The 18,936-nt window shown below is 42.1% G+C and overlaps 1 protein-coding gene across 4 annotated transcripts in view; it reads left to right on the forward strand.

Annotated features, from left to right (window-relative positions):
- The window catches only part of MED13L (mediator complex subunit 13L), a 176,037-nt gene that overhangs the window by 7,992 nt on the left and 149,109 nt on the right, over window positions 1–18,936 (forward strand). For 2 of the 4 annotated variants that reach the window (XM_085238714.1, XM_085238713.1), the window contains exons 2-3: window positions 8,975–8,999; window positions 9,098–9,212. In XM_085238714.1, the coding sequence (XP_085094840.1) occupies window position 9,212 (1 nt within the window). In that variant the 5' untranslated portion in view covers window positions 8,975–8,999; window positions 9,098–9,211. Of the gene's footprint in view, window positions 1–8,974; window positions 9,213–18,936 lie in introns of all 4 variants that reach the window. The other 2 variants (XM_085238711.1, XM_085238712.1) reach the window with 1 other exon arrangement.

The raw sequence follows: 18,936 nt of genomic DNA on the forward strand, positions 1-18,936 counted from the left end.
GTTTTTTAATTTGGAACATGGGCAGTTCCTTAGTGCTGGTGATGGCTTTTTGAAGGGGACTGCAGACCTGATCGTTCAGAGTGAGGGGAAGGATTCTTTGCCAGTCCATTGCACGTGGGTTTGATTTCTGTGCTGTTAGAAGTGATGGAAAAGCTCAGTGATGGTTTTCATTTTCTCTGTTCTCAGCTATCTAGTCAGAAGTTAAAATACAGTTGATTCCCCTCGTGAAGGAGCTGGTCGGAGCATTGTGGAACTCTGTGGTTTCTTTAGCCTGCTCGGTGTAATTGCAGCCATAGGCTGACCTGCAGAAGTTCAGGGAACACAATATTAGGGAGAAGTTACCACAAGTTCTTGTTTAAGGACATGAACCACTAAAGGAGAATTTTACAAGCTGTCAGAGGAGCTGGATTACACATTAGTAAGTGCCTAACCCTAGGGCTGTTCAAGTTGAAATAGGGTATTCAGTTCCTTCTGTCTCTTCTCAGAGGAGACATTTTGCTTGCAGACATTTTGCAGCATACAGTGGTGTATCTGTATTTATGCTCCTTGTTCAGTTCTGACATAGGTAATCGTTCTACTTCTTCCTCTCTATTGCATAAAAACACCCAAAACAGAAGCAAAACTCACCATGTCTTGTTTTTGAGTGCTTTTGTCTGCTTTTGTTTTACGTGGGTCAGTAAGTTCTCCGTGGATATAGGTAGATCTTGTCCAGTAGCATCCAATGAGAGCTGTCTTCCTACCTATTCAGCACCTGTTTTGTTGTTGAAATGGGCTTTTCAATTTTCCTTTCTCACGCTGATGATGACTCTAGCGTGGCTGCTTACAGTTCATGGATCTGCAAGGGCCCGTGGAGCAGAAGGAACAGGTGTGTGCAGGTGTGTGCCCCCTGGGTTTCAGTAGCACGCTTACTTGAGAAGATATTGCTGTCATATCTTTAGTATCTCTGACTTGAGAGCATCTTTTCAGGTAGTGGCTGAATCTCTGCCCTTTGGCCACCGGCCAGGTTTACACGTTATCCTCTCAGATCTGTCTGATGAACATGGTGCAGCCTTCCTGCAGAGAGGAGCTGGAGAGCCATGCTGAGAGCTGCGTGCTGAGTGCTGCTGGGTCTGCTCGTGGCTGGAGCTTTGTTAACTAAAGCCATTCACTGCACTGAGGAGATCTTGATGGAGCCTGAAGGTTGTCTTGCACAAATTCCTTTTGTTCTGTTTTTCTTGTTTGTGTGCCTACACCCTTGATTTATGTCATGTTTATCTATGCTGAATTTCACATGCTGGCTTGATTTCTTCCATGGTGTGCAATTTTAAGTTCTTTGCAATGGGCTCTTATCCTTCCATCTCAATTTTGTAAGCAGATTCTGTCAGTTTGCTAGTCTCCTCCTTCATTTTAGTATCTGTGGAAAATCTTGTGAAACACTTTTCTCTACATTGATTCCAGGTGACCTCTTTTACAATAGCAAACGTGTTCTTCTCTCCTTTTCCCTTTTGAGTGGCTGTTAATCTGCAGCAGAACTTTTCTCTCTTGAGCTGTAGCTATTTGATTTGTAAAAATCTTCTTAAATGTTTATTAGCAATTAGCATATGCTTTATTAGCCTTCCATTTTCACACATTTTTGCACTCCAGCACGAGTTCAGTTCAGCAGATGCTGGGCTATAGCTGCCTGAGAGATCGGACTCCAGGAAGGTGCTGTTGCTCTTCCTGTATGTGTGCCTGTTTGTCTTCCTTCTGCTGGCTTATTTTAGACTTTTATTTTGGTACTTAACCCAGAAATTGTATGGCTCTTGGGATACATATCAGCAATTTGGGCCTTTGTATCAGATTATTCTTTTATGCTTGCCACTCAAAACTTCTTTGGTAGCTCCTACATCTGCCAGAACTGCTGAAACCTGAGCATTTGTACTGGGGTCCTTTTATATTTTCCACCTCAAATTCCTTCTGAGACTGCTCTGACTTGTGTTTTCTGAAACAATCCCTTAATCTTCCTAGCTGCCTCCTCTCCCTCGTACATGGGATTGTGCTGACAGCTGGGAGACAGAAAAAAACTTCCTTCCTGTCACTACTGTTTACTTCTTAAGCATGATAGCTCACTGTTGGTTTGTGGCTCTTAATAATGGTATGTGTGGAGTGTGTGGATGTTTTTAGAAGTATTTTGGTTTTTCTGGTCTTAAGCACTAAGATGCAGTATCTCAAATGATCCCAGGTATGAACTCTATCAGGAATACTTCTGATAATAGGATCTTGGTTACCTGGAGGAGATAAGAGCTGGCACACTTGTCACACACAGCTCTGGGGCAGCTGTGTGCAGTGGCAGTGGGGTACAGAGAGCAGGGCTGTGTGCTGTGGGGCCAGGGTGCTGTGCTGGCCTCTGGTGCTGCATGTGGGGGCACTCGGGTGCAATCTGGCTTTAAGAACAGGTGGGCAGAGAGGCTGATGTGTTCATCCTTGTTCTTCTAGGATTGTTGGTGGCTGTTCTGTGTTCCTTCTCCACTGGACTGTGCCCTTGGGGCAGGGCAGGAACCAAATCAGATGTGTTGTTGTGGTGTTCTGCTGCCCAGCGGGTGCATGTTGAAGGAAATGGACTCAGCTGAGTTCTGCTCTTCAGAGCACCGAGCATAACGTGATATTCCTGTAGGATGCCATTTCAGTATTAGACTATTATTTTTTTCTAATCTACCAGTCTTTTTCCTTTTTTGAATTCGAAGCATGACTAGATTTGGTACAGATCGTTGTTTATGTGGTTCTTTTCAGGCTGGTCTGCCAGTCAGTGCCCGGCAGATGCCATTCTGGACTCAGTGCAGCCCATTGAGCACAGTGCGCTTCCCTCGGGAAAGGAGCAGCAGGGATGAGCCCTGCAGGAAGGATGCACAAACCTGTCTCCTCTTCCCAAATGGAAGGGGAATGGTAATAAGTAGCTTTGTAAATGGTCTGATTTTGAGAGACTGCATGGGGTTGAGGACGTTTGTTTTATTATTACGTCTTTTTTTTAAACTGGAAGAGTTAAAAACCCAGAAGTAAAAAAGGTGGGAGGGAATGTCTGCACACGGCTGTGTGCTGCTGCTTGGCTCCTTGCTGGAGGAGGTGCTGCTGCCCCAGTTGTTTCCTTTAGCAAAGCAGTCTCCTCCATTCCTTGGGGTGTACGTGTGTTTTCTTTGCCTTTGTTCTTCCTATCCACTTGACAGGGACTTAAGCAGATGTTACTGAATATTTTATTTAGGTGGGAATGGGGGATAGGAGTTGTTGTCAGTGTGTGCTGTTCACCCCCCCATAAGCACAGGTTGCTATATCGCCTTGTTCGGTCCTCCCTTCATAGTGGGGATGACTTAAATGTTATCTGGTGTTTGAATGGCTGAGTAGAGTGTGAAATGATATTTTGTTGCTGTGTGAGAATGATGTAGTGAAATGGAACACTCAGAACCAAAACAGATGGTGCTAATCTTGAATCTGTCTGCAAGATCTTATAGCATTTAATTAAAATGGTGGTGTAATTCCCATGGCACCTTTAACTACAGTTTAAATTCCTGGACTATGAACTAAGGGCTTTCTTATGCAGATTTCTCCTCCTGTGAGTAGTCCTTAGTATGAGTCTCCAGTGGCTTCAGCACAGCTACTTACTTGAATGGAGCTCTCTAAGATGCGACTTATAAAATTGGCAAATATATTTGAGACACTTACATTTTCTGTGTTCCAATTCAAAGCATAAATTGTAGATTAAAAACACTCGTCAAGTGCAGTTTGACATAAAAGTAAGCAAAAATTGAGACTAGAGAAATGGTTTAGATTTCAGCCACCTCAAGAGGCTAGGAAATAAATCAGGATCCTGAGATACCCTGGACACCTTAGCATCTTTTTTTTACAAAAAAGGATTTTTTTTTTATAGTCCCTCAGGCTGACAGTAACTTGTTTGTAGAAGTGCCATTTAGACAGGTAGTTGGGAAGTATTTTAGTGACCTTTTCTTTTTCCTCTTTGAATCAGAGAATTGAGAGGGATAGAAATGACCTGAGCAGAGTCGGACTGAAGGAGGTCGGGGCATTGCTGAGGGCTGGGCTCTGCTTCTCTTCGAGGGTCTTCCATGCCTGTTCTGTAGATCTTTGTCTCCGTTTCTGTACGTCCATCCTGCTTTGGAGGCTCTGGAGCGCTGATCTCCCACATTCTGGGGCTTGAATCTGCCTTGGCTTTTTTTCCTGCTTCGTATAGCACAAATGGGTGGAAAAAGCTATGTGGTTATATAACTTCATCTGAAAGCTCTGCTGTATGCTTAGCGTGCCCAAACGCAAGGTTTTGGAAGCCTTCTGCTGCTCTTGCTGCGTTCTGTCCAAGCTCTGCGATAGAACAGGTGGACTTTCTTAAGTCTTCTGGGAGGTTAATTTAGAATTGGTTTATGGTTTGGACTATCTACATCTTGTGGGAAAAAGCATTAGATGGCGATGAGCACGAGAAAGAGGTGGCAGAAGATCGTTTTGTTTGTGTTCCATCTGCAAGGACTGCAGAAGAGGAAAATAGTCACAGTGGCTACACAGCACTAATTAAATCCTCAGGGTTGCTGGGAGTGTGCCAGAATCAAGTTGTGCCGTGTGAAATGTTGCTGGGGAATTGTGATTTTTTAGCAGCCGAAACTCTGCCAATCTGAGCAGTATGAGATCAGCAGAAGACCCTGCCTGCCTGTTGTTCTGATTTAAGCCTGAGGGGAGGGGAAGGAATCAGAGCTTAGGTTTTATCTCTACTAGGGATTTACAGAGCTGAATGCTGTCTTGGAGTTAAAATGGCTCCAGCCCTCAGCTGCTGCAGATCGCATGGAGGTGTTGTCTGTATTTAGGACTGCAGAGTAATGGCTGCAGAGAAGGTGTAAATTTGCTTTCTGTATCTCTTCTCCCTTGTGTATATAGGGGGTATCTTTTTTTTTTTTTTTTGTTCTATTTGAAGCTGTTTTGCCCTGCAGAGTGCAGTGATTAAGGCAGTCACCCACAAAGAGGGAAGCCTGTGTTCTCCTGCTTTGCCAAGGGCCGTGTGTGGCGCTCTGGCCATGTTAGTGAATGAAAGCATTGACATGGCTGTGTTCTCATTACCACCTATTTCTTGGGTATGTTTCGAATGTGTTCAGTTGCCTCCGTGGAATATTGGGTTTGAATGCTGACACTCTTACTCCAATAGCTGCCTTTAGTTATATCAGAACCAGATCTTTGGTGTCTTGGGAATTCTGTGTTGCAAGCTGAATGTTGAAGATTTGGATGTTGTTGTTAGACAGAGGTCTGATCTCGTTGTTTCCTTACAGGCTTGGCCTGGCACATGCAGAACAGCCTTCTCACAAACTCTTCATTCTGTGTCCAACTGCTGTTGATTTTATTTTTTTTAAATTGGTTGAGTTGGACCCTTTACAGCACAGCCCTCCAAAACATACGTTCCCTTACAAAGCAAACAGTCTTTTGCATATCACGTGATTTACTAACAATATTGGTTAATCGTAAGTATTCCTAAGTTCCTTCTTTGTCCTGATTTTTAGTGTTAAGAAAATTATAACAACTGTAATAAGCTGAAACTGCATGTGGGAGAAGGTGCAAGAAACACAATAGATTGCATCACCTGGCAGGATCCTTGCTTTATCCTGCATTCATTTCTAAACAGTTGTGAGCAAAATGCTGCACGTTCACAGTTCTGTGCTCAGACAGAAACCAGGGCTGCTGGTATCAGTGCCTGCCTTGGGCTGCTTGAAACCTGCAGCAGCGCTGCCCTCCCTGACCCTCTCTGCTGTCCTGTCTTAATGGTGTAGGCATTTCCCTGGCTATTTAATGAACCTGGCTTAAGGACTGATCTGAGTGGAGGGGAAAAACTGTTCAATAAATGCTTCTGATTTTTAGTCAGCTCCCTCTGGTTATGAGCGCATGCAGATAGCAGCACCGCCGTAAAGCAGGATGGGGCGAAGCCAGGCGCAGGCTGATGGGAAGGCCATGCCTGCTTTTGGCAGCACTGCTCGCTTGTGCTGCCCCAAGGCGATCAGCAGCTTCTGCACAGAGTGTAATTCCTGCTCTGTGTGATGAGGGCTGTCCCTAAGGGGACCCCCTGCTGCACTCAGCTGTGCCTTTCCCTCGTGCCCCATCTGCACTGCTGACCGCGGATGTTTTTCCATTCTGTCTCCAGAGCCATGGGCGGTCTGGGTTGTAATGCCCAGCCTCAGATGGAGGGCTTAGAACTGGAGACTAATGCTGGTTTAAATAAGTGAATATTAAGAGCCTCAATAAGGGTGCAGGTACCTCGGTGGTGTTAGTGTTAATAGAAAACTGCCTGTAGAGGCACAAGATGTATGCTGCCTGCTGCCATCTTCTCTTGTGTACTACTTCTGTATTTAGATTTTTTCTTAATTCAGTTGTAGTTAACATGGGGCAAACTCCAGAAGTTCTGAGAGGATGAGTATCAGTGCTCACCTAGTACAGATTTAAACAGAAGGACACATCCAAATAAATGCACCAGACAGGCTTTCCTGCTTTGACCAGGAGATGTCTGAGATATTACTTTAAGATGCCAACCTCAGCATCTCCCAAACTTCTCTGCCTTTTCCTGGGACTTGTTGCTCATGTGGGCACTCATTGCCAGCTTGGGTCATTGCCTGTACCTCTCAGCCTGCAGGATTGCTCCCAATGCGTGTTGCTGTGATGTTAAATCAGTTGGGGCTCTGGTGGCTTCTGTGCACTTTTCTTTCTGGAGATATTTCATCTCTGCTATGGATGGAGAGTGCTGGGTGCTATTCTGGGTCTCTCTGGGCACCCAGAAGCTGTGTATGTAAGAATGTGCCCACTGCTTCTGCAGCTGATCTCTGGTTATGGCTGTGCTGACCAAACGTGCTGCTATTGAGTAACTTGTTTTTGTTTTTTTTTGTCATCCTTCTATTGTGTGTTCCTGGTGGATGGCAGCATAGAAACACTTAACGTGGTTTTTCCTTGGCTTCCCTGTGCTGGCACTGATCTCTGAGGCTTTGTGATCTCTGATGATATTTGCTGTGCTGTTTCAGAAACTCCACATGTTCCTTTTCTATGCTGTAGATAGGGATCCCTGTAGAACAGATGTAGACGTTTTGGAGAAGCATGTGTAAGTACTTTCTTTTAGAGTATTATGTCATGTATGAAGTATTCCAGCACTACACTGCATCCTAGTGTGGAAAAAATAGATTTTTGCCCTTGCCTTTTCCTTGTCCTCCTGCTCTCCTATTTGCTTTCTTTGTGCTAGTAACATGGCGTGTGTGCTGTGCATATCTTCTGACCTGCTCTCCCATTGCTCCCCAGCACTTTGAGGATGGGCAATGAAGTAGGTGCGTGGACTTGAAGATGGAGAGCCTTCCATATGGGGAATGTAGTGTGGCTTTTGTAGGAGTGCTGGAGGCAGTAGCCTGAACTGCCATGCGCAGAGTGAAAGGAGGAGCACTGCGTGATTTGCAGTCTTTTTGTTTTCTTTAGGATAAATCTTGACCCCTTTTCTTTGTGTTCAAGAAACATTTAGACATTGTGTTGAGGGACGTGGTTTAGTGGGAAGCATTGGTGACAAGTGGATGGTTGGACTGGATGATCTTAGAAGTCTTTTCCAACCTTGGTGATTCTGTGAGCTCTGTCTACATTCTCATAGGTAGTGCCCAGAGAGAGGAGAGGAATGCTTACTGTGCAGACGTAGCTCGGTGTGGGGTCATCACCCCACTCCTGCAGGCAGTGCTCCCACCGCTGTGCCTTTCCTCTCCTGCCTGGCAGCAACGTGCCCTGTTGGAGGAGCAGTGGCTGGCTTGGAGCTCCTGCAGCTTGCTGTGTAGGCCTGCTGGCTTTTCCTGTAGGACCACTTGGGGACTGAGCACACCGGCTATTTCTGAGCTACAGAGTGAAGGGTGTGAATGCTTTCAGTGAAGCAGTAAAGGTAATAACAGCAGTGAGAATGTGGTAACATGGTTAAGAACTAGAATACGAGCCCACTGTGAACATGGAGCGCGTATGTTCTGCTCTTCTCCTTGGTAATGTGCTCGTGCTGGGTTGGCTGTGGGGGAGGTGAGAGTCCTGCTTGTGCCTTGGACAGGCTCTGGGCCTGTGGTCTTGGCAGGCAGGGGGAGAGGAGTGCAATGGGCAGGGCAGGAGACAGACAGGTAGCACCCAATGATTTCAGAAACAAGATGTATGACAGCTTGGAGTCTCTGCTATTAAAGGCGAAAAGGGGGAAAAGAAAAAAAAAAAAAGAAAAAAAAAAAAAAAAAAGAGGACTAGCTCTGCTATCCTGGTTCCAGGTACCAGCTCCTCCATGGTTTGAGTACTTCGGCTTCTTTCTCTTTGGCAGCTGTTTTCACTTTGCTGTGCAGTGCAATACCTGCATTCCTTCAGATGTTTGCCCTCTGCAGAACAACTTCTTCCCCAGAAGCCTGGGCAGCCATCTTCCTGTTCTTCTTTTGTGGTTAATACAATGTTCTCGGGTGGAGAAAAAGTAAATGGCAGCTGTTCTTGCTTCACATCTGGTCACCTAAGCAAAATAAAAGGTATATATATCACACTTCCAACATCAACAAATGAAAGTAATTTCTTCGCTATTTCCTGTAAGTCTGCTGTTTTCTGACATCTCGTAGTGCTTTCTGCTTATGGCTTTGATGCTTCCACTTCTGGCTGACGCTGGAATCGTTTCACCGGCAGAGGGGAATGGGCCTTATTCTCCATCCTTGGCTTTTATTTTGTTTTTAACCAGTTGGATTACAGTAAGATGACAGTAGGGTTAGAAATTCTGGAAATAAGTCTATTGTGGGAGAAACTTAAATGCAGGGATAAGCCAGGTTTCTATTCAGTACAGTTTCTAAAATCGTTTTGATTTTTTTCTTGGCAGAGAAAGTGGAAAATAGGAGTTTTTAGCTTTGGCTGCTTAGAGCTAAATTCTAGGAATTAACAACAAAAATGAAACAATATTATAAATACAACCAAGTTCTGAAATGAGGTGATTTAATGGCTTTTTTTCTCCTTTCCCTAGGCTGAACTCACAGGCATCAAATGGCGTAGGTACAATTTTGAAGGTCATGGGGACTGTGGCCCTATCATCTCAGCCCCAGCACAGGATGATCCAATTCTGCTCAGCTTCATCCGCTGCTTGCAGGCCAACTTGCTCTGTGTGTGGCGCCGAGACGTCAAACCGGATTGTAAGGAACTGTGGATATTCTGGTGGGGGGACGAACCAAACCTGGTAGATGTGATACATCGTGAGCTGCACAGTAAGTTGGTCTCTCTTTGTTTCTTGATTTTTGCTTATACATCTAGTGGTGAAAAAGGAATGCTGTTGTTAAAGGCTTTAACTTGCTACCATTTTGTCACAACTTGTGTTTTGAGACCTAAAGAGAAAAAAAAGCAACAGATACACTTGACTTTTCCAGTGCAACTGATCTGCAGATGAAGTGCAAAATAGCACTTGAACTTAGGGGAATAATAGAACAATACCTAATGTCGTTACATGACTTTTCCTGAAATCTCAAGTATGCTTAAAATCGAGTGTTACTTGAATGGGAATTTAACAGCAACAAAAAAAAGTTGATATAAGGTAATAGTCAATAGAGTGAAACACCTCTCCTGCAGAGTTAGGCAGACTCCATGACACCACAGGCACACTGGTAGGGTTCTACAAGGCCCAAACTTGATACAGATAATGCTGTAAGAATTGAGCATAAATGGAGGCTGCAATAATTGTGTGTAGTAAGTAAAAGGAAGAGCAAGGTAGGATAAGTGACAATGATAAGTTTATGTGACTGTAAGTTTTATTCTTGATTGTCCTTATTGACTCCAGAATGTCTAGCCATAAAGTGATTGTACAAAATTAACTTCACCTGATGTAATGCATTATGGTTTTGACTTTATCCGCTCGATCCATCCATCTTTGTCTTTTCATGAGTGTATTGTTGCTGTGAGTAGACGTAGGTTGCCTGAAAACTCTTAACTTTGAAAATGTATTTTACTGGACTCCATAAACACTTTCCCTTATTCTTGTCTGAGATGAAAATGAGGAGAGTTGAGTGATCCTGGAGTAATAATAATGGTAAAACAGTAAGTTCAAGGGTCAGTTACTTGAGTTATGCAATGAACTTTCATTATTGTAGCCTGTAATACTGTCTGGATGCCTGCTGATAAAACCTGTGTGCCAGTTCAAATGTATACCGTATGATGTTTGTCAAGTGTGCTTCAGTTGACTGTTATCTGCCACGTCTGCCCCATGCTGCTTTGGTTCTGGGTTAGATAGTATGTTCATATTCTTTTATCACCACCTGTCTTTGGACAGTTACAGACTTCATGCTTTCATGAATACCAGGTTGTTTGATCAATAGTGCAGCCTGTGAAATCAGGTATGAAATGCTTCCTAAGTATCTTTAGGAGTGTTTCATGCAGGTAGCCATGTGATCATGTATAATTAAAGAGGTGGCTCTGAAGTGCTGCACTAAGCCATTTCACTGATGTGAATTTTTTATGAGGCTCCTATTTTGAATGAATGCATAGATAATACTTCTGTGCACCCAGCAAAGCTTTAATAATATGTTTTTTCTCTTCGTGAAATATAATTTACTTAATATTTCAAATGCAGTGTATGGGACTTAAATACCTTTTTATTAAAGGGAAGTTTGGCTGTAGCTTCCATTTCTGTTGTAAAATGATATAGCTTGTTTATAACTAACATTTTGGTTACAACAGTGTAATGCTGCATCCAGTGATAAGTGTGGTGAAACACTGAGACAGATGAGGAGCTGAACCTGCTGGAGCAGGAGGAGATGGAGTATAGCAAGTAGTGAGTAGTGTCACTTTGTGTTTTGACCTGGTCCAAAATACATGAAGCATCCAGGTCGGAGCCCTCAGTGCAATAGCTTCTAAGTGGAATTAAATCTGCAAATTGGCTGCAGGAGCACTGTAACAGCAGTAGCATCACGTAGATGAGAGAGCTCGGGGTATTTCTCGAACACTGCAGCTAGCTGTACAGAAAGGTATGTCTGCCCTTGCACAATAGCACTGTCATTGATATTAATTTGTAATGTTCTCACAAATTAAAGTGAAGTAATGTCTCAAAGAAAATGTAGTGGGATGTGAAAAGGTGCGAAGTTAGCTTTAGAGATGGAGAAAGGAACGTTAATCATAACTCACTTGGGGGGAATGGAAAATACATTATGATTGAAAAAAAGAAGAAATATGCTCCCACTAACTGTCGTGACCCCAAGGAATCTGGGAAGTAATTTTCTTTCTGCTCCCTTCCACTGCAGGATTTGGAATTTTTAATAATGTGTGTAAGTCATATAACCGCTTTACTTTTTATTTATTGAAACTCTTGTACCCACTTACCAGCTAATAGTGCAAAGTGATGTAAATTGTAAGAAATGTTATCAATAGTGCTACTGATAGGGCTGTCTTGCTTCAGTGGCTCTTTATTGTTCAAACATCTGTATTGACAAGTTATTGAACATCAGATCCTGCCAGAATGAGACGTTTATGTACACTGATTCCCTGAAATATGACAAAGGACACTGTTTAATGTTTCCTGCGGCAGCAAGGCATAAGAAACAAGGTTATTTTGGCTTCTGTTGTGCAAGTAGACAATGGTACTGAAGTATTTGAAAGCTGGAATCACTTAGTTTAAAAATATAGTTTAGGTTCCTCAGCTCTTGAAAATAAAATGGACTTTTGCATATGGGCATGCAAGCAGAAAATAAGTTGCTGAAGCACACTGATTTACTTGTCTGTAAGTTAAGCTGTGATAACAAAACATGTTTTTTACTATAGCCTTGAGATAAAGTAACCAGCTGTAGCTTTGAGTCCCATTCCTACGGGTTGGGTTATCACTGTGGTCAGTAACTTGTTAGTTCAGCAAGCAGAGCTTTGTTTTGTGATTGTCCTCAAACATGTAGGAGCCAGAAATGTGGAACTGCAAATGCAATTGGAAGAATATACTCTACCCAAACCATTTCAGCTTTGCAAATCCTGCCGTTATTATGTATGACCTCTTGGAAACAATGGCTGTAAATAAGATCATGAATTCTTGCTGAGTATGAAGTTGCTCGCTGTTCTGGATTTGTTCCTTTTTGCCTAGGGATTGTGTTTTGAAAGTGAATTTTTGGTTAGATGAATAAAAATGCAGCAGCAGTTTGAATTCTGTGTTTATTCATTCAGGTCTAAATCAGAATAGGTTATCCAAAAAGGCACTCACATGCTTAAGAATAAAATCATACTGCATTTAGTGCTTAAGTTAAACAAGTGAGTTGTCTAGACCAAGATTTTTCTTTCAGAGACACGATTTAGTTCTGCATCTAAGCCATGTTTGTTGCCTTATCTTTGTAGCAGTCAAGATAGATAATTTTGGTAACAGCCTGCTTTTAATAAAAAGAGAATTTGAGGTAATCACAGGGAGGACAACCTTAGAAGTTATGAACAGGAGCTACTGTGAGGAATTGTTTATGAGCAGCTTTCCAAAACTGTGTAAGTAATTAAATACCGTCCTGGGAAATTAACTAAAAGTAACGGTAAGTAGAACAGCTATGGATGGAGTGAAGCAGCTGGATTGGCCACACAGCTGAAACCAGGCATTTTTTGTGGGTGTGCCTTGCACTCAGTGCTGAGCTGCTTATTCCTGCCAGCCTCAGCTGTCGTGTTCTGTGTTGTTTATTAGGTTTAATATTTGAAGAAAAAAGGTGAAAGAAGCTGATGGGTACGGTGTGATCTCACAAGTCTGAAAAAGCTGGAGATGCTCTAAATGCTCTAACTGGAAGTGTTGCTTTCCCAAGGACAAAATGCCGTTAATGATATTACTGCCTGCAGAGGCTTGGCAGCTGTTAGAGCTGCTGTTCCTTTTCACATTAATATTTTTTGTAAATTCTACGGAAGAAATAGAATGGAGAAGAGGTCATGTCTTTTTGCAGGGGTTGTTTTTTTTTTTTTGGCAGCAAAGGTGTAGATTGGCAAGTCTCTCTGCTCTCACTTGCATGGCACAACACAGAATTAATACTTCACTTCTGTTGATATATATATATATATATATATGTTACACTTGCATTGTAAGCAGGTGATAAGTATTTCTTTGTTAGTTGCTTGCTTTCTTTTTGCTAAGAGTTCTTGTGTGATATTGTGAACTTTGTTTGACAGTTTAGTCAATACATTTGTCATGTGCTCTTTGAGTTTATGGATATGCTCAGCTTTGTCTGTTCCATCTGTGACACGGAATGCTTGAGCTGTGAGGGATCAGGCAGAGATTAGGATGTGCTTCACTACTGAGAGTACAGTTCTGGTGGCTGTAAACATGACCCCTGGGGATGGACTCTGGAATTCTGTTGGAATGTTAGGCAGCATCATGAAAATGAATAGCGAAGCTGTTAGGCATTTGATAGGGTGCAGTTTCCTTTAAAGAACTTTCCAGTTAATAGCTTGGTTGCCTACGATATTGATTCCTGGTGTTTGGGATTGCCATCACTTGTTCCTCTGTGTCAGACAGTAAGTCAGGGCCTGAAGCAGTGATTGAGCACCTGGTGGGAAGGCAGGGCCAACCAGGGGAGCTCAGCTGCATGCAGTGTGCCTAAGTGATGGAAGGGCTGGAGCCAGGATGCAGCCTTCCTACCCCTCATGTAAGGGTTGGCAGTAGAGGCAGTGGTATCTTGTTGGAGATCCCTGTGTACCTGAGGCCTTCCAAAGGTAAACAGCTCTTTTCCTTCATTTCTACGTCTGAGGCTGCTGTATGTGGGCTCATTCTCATTTGCTGTAACCAAAGAATTTGCCAGCCTGCTATTGTCATGGCACTTTCCATCCCATTATAGCATTACACAGAGCAGTGGGAGGAACTGGGGGCACTGGGAGGAGTCTTTGGGCAGTTCCTGCAGGCCCAGCAGTTGGCTGGGCCTTCAAAACAGGCACTCAACCTTATGAAGTCCGTTCAGAGGAAACGAATACAGCATCAGCATTTTGCTGTCATAGTAGTATTTCTGTAATAGTAATTTTTTGAAGTTCTGGCAAAGTTATAGTGCACTCTTTGCTCTCACTTACACCTTACTCAGACATCTTATTCCTGTTCAGAATCCTTGCCAGGGCTGCCAGCTGTAATCCTGTGTGCTGATCAGTGCTGAGACCAAAACCACCAGCTGTAGGAAGACAGTTTGTGATGCACTCATTCCCAGGTTTTGAAGTTGATTTTATCAGCAAGCATGTACAGATCAAAGATTTACCTAATTTAGAGGACTTGAGTAGATGATGTTTTTCAGTATTTACCAGGGATTTAGAAAAATGGGAGAGCTTTAATTTTGTATTTTTGCTTCTGCAAAAGTAGTAGAGGATACAGAAGCAGTAACGTGTCTCCTTTACTTTGTTTCCATCATACACTTAGAGTTCTTTCAAAGTGCTGTGGTTTACTGCAGTTGTAAGGAACTGGGAGGACTCTTCAGGAGGTATGAAATATGTTCTTCGCTGCTGTGTAGTGGTAAATGTTAATTATTGAATAAGATGTTCCTGTCTGTCTGAACATATGAAGTAATGGATAAAACCAAGAGTAAGCACTACTTCCTGTGAAATAGGTATACAAATTAATAATACTGCTTTTAATGAAAGTGCTCTTCAATCTTCCACTGTTTTATTAGCTTATAATAACAGAAAGTGGGAAAGAAGGGAGTGTTGGCTGCTGGAATTGCATTATGGCTGGCTTTGATACTTTCCTGAAGGTACTGAGAGGTTATCTCCTTGTTTCCTGCTTTGGTGGGCTTAGCTGAACAACATACACACACGAAATACACATTACAGTGACTTGCTTTCTGTACGCCAGAATACATAAACCTCATAACTATTGTCAGACACAGTATTATTTGGAATGAGAACAGCTAATAAGTGGAAAGGCAGTTTACTAAGAATAAAAGGAATCTCACAGAAGCTGGCTTGGAAATATTTTTGAAGGCTTTCAATTTGAAAAGCAGTTATGAATATCAAGCAGCTGAGTACCACTTATTAATAATTTGAAATTAAATCTGAAAATGGTTAATTGCCAGTTCTTGAGTTGAGAGTGGAATTAACAAGTAGGTTCATATGACAGAGGACTTTGTTGGAATATTAAGCTACTGAGAAGTCTGTTTCTGGGCTGATGATTTTCAATACGATAAACCATTTGCATTTCCTTAATTGCCTAGCATAGACTATTTCCAGAGGTGTGAAAGCAAAGTTAAAATTGAAAAAAAAAAAAAAAAAAAAAAATGTTTTGGAGAAGAAGATTGAATTTGCTTCTAAATCCTTACTTTCTCTGCTTGCAGAATTGTTCCGTGACCCCTGTATTTGACACTGTTAATTGGTGCCTGGTGATTGCCAGTTGAAGTTTAGCTTAGACAAAATAAACTTTTTCTTTTAAGGAGGCATTTGAAATGAGGTTATTATGGCATCGTTTGGGATTAAGGAATTGCTTCATGGGAAAGTGCCAACTTCTTTTATATACAAGAAATTGACAAGAGCCTTATTGTGTCTGAGCAAAATGTCTTCATTTTATTCTGTTTTATTTTTTAAATAACTATTCTTTCCAGCACCCCAACTCCTTCCCTCTTTCTGCTTTCAGTTTGGTCTGTGGTCACAGACAGCGTATGAGTTCTGTGAAGGAGTCAGATCTGGCTCTTCCACCTCGATGTCAGATCGTGCTTCATCCTCCTTCTGCAGCATTTCTTCTCTCAAAACTAGCAGTGAATTGCAGTGTAGTATAGTACCAAATGAATGCATATGGCAGCCATTAATTCATTATCAATTCTAGTCCATGGCATACCACGAGTGTTCCTCGTTTTTCCCTTTTTACTGTCTGCAGTATCTTAAATAAGTCTGCAATGTATTGAGAATAATGAGGTACCTCGGGGCCATGAGTAAGTTAGCCTAACGCTTCCTCCACTCCTGCTGTCCCAAGAATTAAATTCTTAAATCTTTCCATATTTGGGAATTTGGAGGTTTTACTGTTAATTGCAACAAATATCACAACAAATAGCTTAAAGAAGGGGCACTGATGATGGAAGGAAAAACCAATGAGTTCTCTACTGGATATCACAATTTTCTTTCCTTAGGGCTCTGGCTTTCAAAATATAACCTCCAACTGAAGTAGTCGAAACTGAGAAACCAATCTTTAAGTTTCACTCACTGTATGCAGCCCATAACTGTTTTGGTGTGTGCTTTGTGGAAAAATGATGGAGCATTTCCTGCGGAACACGACCGGCTGCATTCTGCACTGGCCAGCCGTGATTCTGTTGCAGAGCTATCTGACTGAGGCTGGAGTTCGTGGGGAACAGCACACTTCTAAGGTCGGAACGGAGTTGGTGCTGCAAATTTGTTAGTGCACAGTAAGTGCTGGCAATCCAGTGCGAGATCATAAGAGCTCGGAACCCCTTTCATAAAAGCTGGCGTGAGGTATTACTACGGAACGGGGGAGAGCTGTTGTATAAAATGTGCTTGGAATTAACAAGAGTGTTGGGACCGAACTGAAGTCCAACTTCTGAATGTAAATAAAATTGATGTGTTACCACAGGCAACTCAGTGAACCACGTAATTAGTTTTTTTCCGTGAAAAATGAGACATTATACTGCAGCTGCAGCAAAGCAGTGTGTAAAGGATTTATATTCTAGTTATATGAAAATTAAACAATCATTAAAAGATTGTATTTTTAAAAGTGTTGCCTGAGGGGGGAAAATGGAAAAATGCAATCAGTAGAATTTATTTTTCAGCAATGTATTGGGCAATATCCACTGTAGTTGATGGGGTTTTTTCTTTTTCTTTTTTTTTTTTTTTTTGCTTCAGGGAATCTTTTTTCTTTTTTTTCCTCCAGTGAAATGAAGTCACTTAACTATGTGAAGTAAATCTAAGTTAGCTTGGAGAGAAATCTGCATTAACAGAGCTCATTACTGGTGTTTGTATTTTCCTGTACTGAGTAATCCTGAGAACACTGGGTAAACTTTCCTGGAAAAAAATCTTCTTAAAAATAGATGAATTACTGCCTTTAAAAAGGGAAAGAAAGAAAACCAAAACCCACCAGCCCAAAAACGTGTACTCATCCAATTCCATTATGGTAATGCAATGTATGGAATAATTAATGAACTTTTAGTGATTTATGCACGCTGCTGCATTGCAGATAGAAACATAAGAACGACTTTTGTGAAGTTAACCCATACTTTCTCTTGAGGGAAGTATGGTTTCCATTACATAAGTTACTTACTTTAACACCCCTATTAAAGGTTATAAATCTTGATGCAAAATTCTTCTCAAACTGGCAAGACTTGTTTCATTTTAAGTGAACTTAATTATACATGTGCACTCACTTACCTGTGGATTTGATGGTAATCTGTATTAAAGTACACTGGATACCTGAACGTGTACATACAACAACTTTAAAGCAAGATTTGTTGCACAGTTCAGTGTGTCAGCGATCAGCCATGAAACGTGAGAAGCAGTGTGGTGCACTGGGGGGAAGCTTTGGAACATGAGGTCTGTTTCCTGAAGCTTATTTGAAACTACAGGGCATGGTATGTCTGTATGTTATACATCACTTCTGAAACAGCAAGCCATAAATATACAAAGCAAAAATACACTTACTTAGAAATAGAGAGAGGAGCAAATGCAAAGCAGTTGAGTTCAGTACGTGGAATAGTTGAAGAATGAGGCTGAATTCTTTGTTCCTTGCCCATGAGAGTTGTGGGTTTCTATAGGATGAGAAGTGGGTGGAGTTGTGTTGCTAGCTGAGTATTTGCTTCCTGTTGAACAACAAAAACAAACCAAAAAACTGGTGTGTTCATTCATGTAATGGCAATTAGAGCATGAACTTTAGTGAAACAATGTTAAATTGTTTTTCAGCGCTTAACCTTTAAATAATTTGAAGGAAAAGTATGCAATAGAGGAAAGGCACTCTGCTGAAGTTCTTACATTCACGTTGGTCTGAGCTGTGTGTTCTTACTGTTCCCCTCTTTTCCCTTCCTCCCTGCTTTTAGCTAAGCATTGCAAGGATAACACTGAATGAAGGTACCTGTGCCCAATTTGTCTGCTCTCAGAAGAGTGACTGTTGTACCCTTCTGTCATGGATTGCACTTGTCTTTGTACTCTGCTCAGATACTGGCTGATAAGAGCAGGCACTGGATCCACTTCTCTTGCAGCTCATGACGAGGTTTGGAGCATCGCAGCCCTCAGCCAGCTTAGTGTGCTCCTGCCTGTCCTCCACCACCCACGGGGCGACCTACTGAGAGCACCAGTGCTTATCCTGTGCTTTGGAACTCAGGTGTTCTCTTATGGCCCACTGCCACTGTTGGGAGTGGTAAGCACTGGAGGAAAAAGCTGTGGTCTTGTAGTAACTGTTCTTGTAAGAAGACTTTCACAGTCCTTACCTGTGCTTTCTCTTTGTGTGCTGTGTGCCAGTCTTTTCCTGGGTTTTCACTAAGCCTTAGGGCACTCTTTGCTTGTGGGATAGTTATTGGGACAAAAGGATCAAATGGAAGTAGTACAAATTTGTACATTAAGTTGGTAAGTAGTAACTAATAACCAGGCTAAGTTAGCACCTCATGTTTCTGGTAGTGCAGAAAGGTCTCTCCCTTATGTGGCAAATTAATGGAAGCTGTTTATTTTAAAGAATAGACTTCAGTTCCACAGAGAGAAGTGTTCTGCTGAAGGCCTGCTTGGGAACTTGTATGATTGAGTGTTAGTCACAAACTATCTGAAAAATAGAAAAGGAGAAGAAACTAAGTGTTAAAAGTCCATAGTTGATGAAGTAGAAACAAGTCTAGTGATCCTAAAATGTGGTTTTTTAAGGAATTTTAGTAGTTAGGACCAAGGCTTTGAATGGGCAAAGCTTCCACAGATTCTACAGAGGGAACAAATAGAACAGAAGAGCTCTGAGGAGCTGCGGGGTAATGCCTGGTTCCATGGCTGCAGTCATCCTTAATGTGACTGCGTTGTGTCTTATTTCTGGAACTAGAAATGCAAGTACATTTC

Source organism: Meleagris gallopavo, chromosome 17, assembly GCF_905368555.1.
Source record: "Meleagris gallopavo chromosome 17, MGAL_WU_HG_1.1, whole genome shotgun sequence".
NCBI classification, from domain to species: domain Eukaryota; kingdom Metazoa; phylum Chordata; class Aves; order Galliformes; family Phasianidae; genus Meleagris; species Meleagris gallopavo.